At 41.8% G+C, this 6,922-nt stretch overlaps 1 protein-coding gene across 1 annotated transcript; it reads right to left on the reverse strand.

The window, feature by feature from the left end:
* Window positions 1-3,686: 3,686 nt before the first annotated feature.
* On the reverse strand, window positions 3,687-4,845 carry LOC123690537. The gene has a single exon (XM_045633945.1). It carries the CDS (start codon window positions 4,754-4,756, stop codon window positions 3,737-3,739), a length of 1,020 nt encoding a protein of 339 aa, XP_045489901.1. The 5' UTR covers window positions 4,757-4,845; the 3' UTR covers window positions 3,687-3,736.
* Between the last annotated feature and the right edge of the window lie 2,077 nt (window positions 4,846-6,922).

Below are 6,922 nucleotides of genomic sequence, written 5' to 3' on the forward strand. Positions count from 1 at the left end.
CATCGGTAATATTTTTATTAACAATATTCATGGGCGAGCCGGGGCGCAATTCCCCGCGAGACCCGCTCTTTCTGTTTTATTTGCCGCCTTTATATGTACAACTATTTTTTCACAGAACCGTTCCAGGCACGGTCTGTGCTTTATTAATATGTCCTGTAGGCCGTTACGGTCTACAGTCATCTGTATTTGTTGCTCCAGGTCGTGCCTGGACGATGCGAATATAGGGCAGTGTAGAAGCACATGTTCCACTGTTTGCTCTTCATTACTGCAGGCACATGTTGGGCTTGTCCTAATTTTAAATCTGTGCAGGTAATATGCAAAGGCTCCGTGCCCTGTTAGAATTTGCGCCATCTGGGGTGTGAAACGCTTCTCTTTTACCAATTTATACGCAGTTTTAACATTGCCTATAAATAATTTTGTAGTTCCAGCTGTTTCACCCCCCAGGTAGCGCTCATTCCATACTTCCAGAGTCCTTTGCCTTATCTGATGTTTAATATATGACAGGGGGTATGCAGCGTATTCAGGTTCTGACCTTAGTTTTTCCGACGCTTCTTTTGCTAATGTGTCCGCTCTCTCGTTCCCCGGCGTACCAACGTGCGCCTTTATCCAGAAGAGGCTTATATGAGTTCCTGTTCTCCGGCACTCTTCCAGGCTCCGGCGGATCTCGGCTACCTGGGGATCGAGAGATCGTCCACTCACTATAGCATCTAGTGCTGACTTTGAGTCACTGTATATTTTAACGTCGCGCTTGTTTTTATCCACGTGGCTAGTCGCGTTCCGTAGTGCCATCAGTTCGGCTTGAAATACTGTGCAGTGGGGCGCCATCTTCATTTTCTTGCTGTTTATTTCCATTCCATCTTTCCATTCTGTCCAAGCGGCGCCCACTCCTGTACTTGTTTTGCTGCCGTCCGTATAGATTTGTGTGCCGCCGTGTCTTGCGATTTCTTCCGGATTTGTGAGCATCTTATAGTCAAGTTTTGTTTGTTTCGCCGGGTGTGGGAGATCCACATATCGCACTCTCTTCTCTAATTCCTCGCCCTCCTTCAGTATTTCCGTGCTGACTCCCCTTTTTATCTCGTATAAGGCAGCGGCTTCTTGAATACGTAGGTCTAGAGGAAGTATCCCGGCCAGTAGGGTTGCCGCGTGTAACGATGTCGTCCTATAAGTTTTGGCAATTTTTTGGGCAAAGCCCCTTTGCAGATGGTTTAGTTTTTTCCGTACACAGATTTTATTTGTCGCGGGAGCCCACACCGCGGCCGCATACATTACGATTGGTTCAATAACGGCAGTGTACGTGGTCGCGATAACCTCCTGGTTTAGTCCCCATTCGATCTTCGCGGCTTTAGCCAGCTGTTTATATATCTGAATGGCTTTCCGGCATACTCTCTCCACATGTCTGTTGAATGTGAGTCTAGAATCCAGATCAACTCCGAGGATTCGGATGTGGTTATCCATCTGTATCGGTACATTATTCATATTTAGCCGTGGGGTGTCATATTTTAGTTTGCGAGTCACCACCATGGCTTTGGTCTTGTGTGGCGCAAATTTCAGTTTGTTTAGGATACCCCATCTATGTATCCGGTTCAATGTTAGGTTGAGTTTCTGCTGGATCTCGCTACCGGTTTCTCCTTCCGCTATCAAAACGATGTCATCCGCAAAAGCCTGGACGTACTCACCACTATTTTGCAAGTCCTGGAGGAGCGGGTCCAATATTAGATTCCACATTGTTGGTCCCCCTATTGAACCCTGAACGCAGCCTTTGTTAGTAACTTTTTCAACCGTGTGTCCAGCGTAGGTTAATTTAATTTGTCTTTCATGTAAGTAACTATCCATAACTTTCCTTAGTTTTAATGGGCATTGTTCTTCTGCCAGGCGGACTCTAATTTGCGGCCACCAAGCGCTGTCAAAGGCGCCCTCTATATCGAGTGATACGATGGTTAGTATCTTCTTTTGTTTCAGCTTTGCGCGTATATGTGTGACTGCGTCATATAGGGCGTCCTCAGTGCTCCGCTGGGGCATGAATCCGTATTGGATTTTCGAGGTTTTCGGGACTAGATGCCACTTTAACCGAACGATTAGCATCTTTTCGTATACTTTACCTAGAAGAGGTAGTAAGCCTATGGGTCGATAAGACTTCGCGTTTGAATAATCGGCCTTACCCGGTTTGCGCAATACAATTATTGTAGCAATTTTCCACAATTTGGGGAAGTACCCTAGCTCCAGGCATTTGTTTAGGACGGTGAGGAATAAGTTAGGCGCCGCGTTTATCGCGTGCCAACTTATGTCCGCCGTTATGCCATCTTCTCCGGGGGCCTTTCTGGGGTTGAAACTGAGAGCGGCAGTTTCGAGTTCAGTCATTGTGAAAGGGGTATCATAGACTAAGTTATGTTCCTCTTTGTTTACTGTGTTTGCTCTTCTTCTTACCAATTCGTGGTCTTCAGTTTCATCCTCACTAGTATCTTCCGGGAAGAAAGTTCTTGCCAGGGTCTCCGCTGACTCCCTTTCACTAACATATCTACCGTCCCTGCAAAGTGGTATATCCTGGACTCTGGTCTCTGTCCCTCTTATCACTCTATATATACCTTCCCACATTGTCTCTTTTTCCTGTTTCTCACAGAACTTCTTCCAGCTCTCAGTTTGGGCTTGTTTGATCCGGTTTTCATACTCTTGTTTTAATGTAAGGTATTCACCTACGACCTCTGGCCTTCTGCGTGCTGCGGCACATCTTATCCTCCTCTTTCTAGTCTCAACCTGTTTCTTGAGCACCTGTAGTTCTTCGGTCCACCAAGCCATTTTAGTTTTCTTCCCGGTTTTAATTTTTGGAATTGCTACATCACTTGATTTGATTACTACTTCTGTGAACTTTTCTACTATTTGTTCTAAGTCTTCAACTTTATTTAACTTTCTTACGACTTCTTCTGTTAACTGAAAATTTTCTATATTAAACAACATTTCTTCCTCGAACTTTACCCAGTTAGCTTTTTTACTATTGTAAATTTTTGTTTTACTCCTTCTATGAATTCCTTGATGTATGTTTGCATTAATTTTGAATAGTATGGCATTATGATCCGAAGAAACCATTCCGATGTCCACTCTCCAATCTTCGATCTTTCCCAGTAGGTCACTCGTGCACACTGTTATGTCTATGTGGCTGACTATTCTGGTTCCTCTCCTTATTACCTCAAATGTTGGTTGCTGCCCATCGTTCAGTATGTGCAGACCAAGCTCAGTTACCAGACTTCCAAAGGCTTGTCCTCTATTGTCTATTTTCGGGCTTCCCCACCACGGACTTTTGGCATTTGCATCACCTCCTAGGACTATTCTTCTCTTGAGCTCATTCACCGTTGTTTCCAGGTGCTTTAGATAGGGTTCTATATCCGCTGGGTCTGGTTCCATGTAGTATGAGATCAGTGCAATGCCAGACTCCGCCGTGGTCTTCAGTTTAATAGGCACTATATTGGTTGTTGTTAGTGCGGGGTATTGGATAATACCAATATCCTCGTCAAAAATCAACACTGCTGCCTTTATAACTTTACCTGCCGGAGGATTCTGGCACTGCACCACTCTCACTCCACTGTAATCTTTCACTCTGCCCAGGGCTCCAATGTATGGCTCCTGTACTAGAGCGACTGTTATTTTTCTAGATTGTGCCTCGTAAATAAGTTCGCTCATTGCAAGGCTTTTCCTTTGCAGGTTAACCTGCACTATTTTTATCGGTTTAACCTTTTGCTGGACCTTAGCAATAAGCTATTCTGCTTCTGGCCAAACTTTCCCACCTCTTCCTTACTGGACAATGCACGTCGAAGGCTCCGTGGTCTTGTCTCTCGAGACCAACCCTTTTGCAGTTTATACAGGTGGGTTTTTCATCTGCTTTATATTTAGGACATTTCTCCTGCATGTGGGTTCCTCCACAGTAGGCACAGGCACAGGCCAAATCGTCTTCTTCCGTGCAGTGCTTACGCCCATGGCCATATCCCAGACATTTCATACACTGCACCAGGGGGGACTGATCCCCAACCCACACCCTTTGAAGGTCCACATGCACTTTTCCTGCACTAGTCAAAGCTTGCCATAGTTTTGGTGAGACTTGAAGAATGACATGACCCTCATGTGGGTTCCTCGCTCTGCGACGGTATTTTTCGGTCATCCTCCAGTCTTCTTCTCTTATGTGTTCTACTATTTTCCTATTTTGTGTTCTTATTGCCTGCTTTATGTCCTCTTCTGTATTGTAATTCAGCAAATTCTTAAGGATGATTAGTGGGTCTTTGTTTTCGACTTCTTTTACTTCCAGGTGTTCATTTTCACTCTCTAAGTTTTGCTTGAGTCTCTCCTTTTCCTCTAGATCTCTACATCCTATTATTACTTTTCCATTTTTGATCTTTCTTATCATATCCACTCTAATGCCTCCCTTTTTAACATTTGCGGCTTCCCTGATTCTATTTATTACTTGGTCTCCCGTTTCCTTTTCATTTCGTGATGCTATTATCATGGAGTGCAGCTCCACACGTTTGTTCTCCATGTTAACACCGTGTTTTGCGTTGGTTGGCCTCTCGCTTCTTTCTTTTCCGCTCGTTACCACCTTGGCATAGGATCGTCTCTCCTCCAACACTTGTCTCACCACTGTTGTCTGTTCTTCTATTTTTTCTTCTAGTCTCTTTTCCCTTCTATTTTGTTCACTAATATTTTCTTGAAGTAGCTTAGTAATTTCCTCTAATTTTTTAGTCTCCTTCTCTAGTCTTATCAGCTGGTCATCCATCTCGTTTGATTTCGCCTGTCGTGTACTATCAATTTTATCATTGTCTTTTATTCTTTCTTCCTCGTATTCTTTGTCTTTCTTCTTCTCGTTTCCCTCCACTGACTGGGCCTCTGCTTCTTTGACTAGCTCACACAGTCGTTTTATAGCAGTGGTCACAGCTATTTTAATTTCGCCCTTTAAAGTACGAGCAGCGTCTAGTTGGACGAGGGCACTTTGTTGAACGGCTGTTGCCTCAGCAGCTTTGCTTTTATATGTTTTTGAGTTTATGTGGGTTCTCGCCTTCTTTTCCTCAATTGTTACCCCCTCCCACTGATCAATGCTCTTCCTGACACCAGCGGCCACTACGGATGTGTGTGCACTAAGCCTATCTTGTTTATTAACCTCCACGAATGTCGAGGGGTTTGGTTTGGTGGGTGTGCGCAACCCAAACATCCTAGTAGTCCTATACTATATATAATAAATAACAATAGTAATAATTTACAGCACTGTCCAATAAGACGGGTTTATAAAAGTCAATCAAAAGGATAATCGATGTATACAAATATGTCAAATATGTATATATATAAAGTAGGTCTTGAAGTCTAATGTCTATTCCCAAAAGGGTGGTGTTAGACAGTCAATAAGTTAAACTAGACAATACTCAATTTCACTTTCTATAACTATAACAATACTTAAAAGTTTTTGCTTAGTCTAAGGGTCTGTCCCCAATAGGGTGACAGCCGTCAGTTTGTCAAAGATTAGTTATACTTATTCTAGTAGCTGTCCCCAAAAGGGAACAAAAAAAAAGGTAAAAATTATCTTAATTCTAACTTAATATTAAGTATATCGGGAAGGGTGAGCCCTGTGGGGATTTATGGGAGGGGACTGTGGATAAGGGGGGAATTATTATTATTTTCTTTATTTATTCATTTATTATTATAATAATAATAATAAATTAAAAAATAATAATAATAATATTATTATTATTATTATTATTTTATTTTTTTTTTTGTTATAGGGATATTATCAATGTTGATAGAATGGGGTCAAAGTTTGGCTAGGACGCACCGTTCCCGAGATATGTACGCTTTCCTCCAGGATTCTTCCCGTCCCCGTAGCTCTTCTCCGGTTGGTCGACTCTTCAAGTTCGAAGCGTCGCTGAGTTTGGCTCGATGAGGGCTATCCAACGACGTATCGCACTCACTGCGGAAAATCGGATTTCACCGACCGCGTGCCACGTTGTTTTGGGAAAACTTTTTATAACTTTTCTATTTCTGGGTCGAAAAATCCTTGCGACCCCTCAAAAGTTGCGGCGTTGCGAGTTCTATCTAATAGATATTTTTAATGTGAGGGTCGTCGCTTTTATTTTGCTTTTATTTTTATAACTCTGCTGTGAGCAGTCGAAGAGTGAGGTAGTGTTACACCGCGCAATAAAACGATCGTAAAATAACACGCGAATTTAAGTTTGATAATTAATTAGTGAGAGTGTATTGTGCACTGTTTTGGAACGGCTGTTATGTTTGCACCTAAGATGTGCTGATTTCAAAAAATTTCGGGAAAAGGGAGAAAACCAGATACATTATTTGTTTGGGTTGACTATAAATTTTACTTGCGTATGTTTAAATGGCGAATGTATTTAGTAAATCTAAAACATTTTTATACTCTATTAAAGTTATATATCGTGAGAGATGATTTTAACTAGTAGTAAAATAATACCTGTCAAAAATTATACTGCACACAAATGGAAACTATATATATGGCTATTTCAGTCTAGCTGTCATTGTTAATGATGATTCAGGCGGACAAAAATTAAACGCAGACGTGGAATCTAGGGGGATCGTTTAAATAAAGCGGGGTTAACTAATATGGTTTTATACCGATTTCCGACGAATCGTGAAATGTCATACGGATCAAAATCCGATAAGTTTTTGATAAACGGAACTCGTAATTAGCGCTGAGCTTACTGGATGTTACGATTAGAGTTCGACTTTTAATAAGCTCATTAAGCTCTAAGCTGAGTAAGTGTTATCAGATATAATTATTGATATTAATTATTTAAATACTTCATTCTTAGTGGAGTGAAAAGCCAAATGCGCAGATAAATCTATTAACGTTTTATTGAATTAATAAAATCGAAGCTTAATCCAAATGGAAGCAGCGTTTAACTGAATATCAAACAGTTTGGAC

Source organism: Pieris rapae, chromosome Z (assembly GCF_905147795.1).
Source record: "Pieris rapae chromosome Z, ilPieRapa1.1, whole genome shotgun sequence".
Lineage (NCBI taxonomy): Eukaryota > Metazoa > Arthropoda > Insecta > Lepidoptera > Pieridae > Pieris > Pieris rapae.

Bases quoted from the DNA above. Each gene is read 5' to 3' on its own strand.
- LOC123690537 (XM_045633945.1), bottom strand. From the start codon at position 4,756: ATGGATGACCAGCTGATAAGACTAGAGAAGGAGACTAAAAAATTAGAG.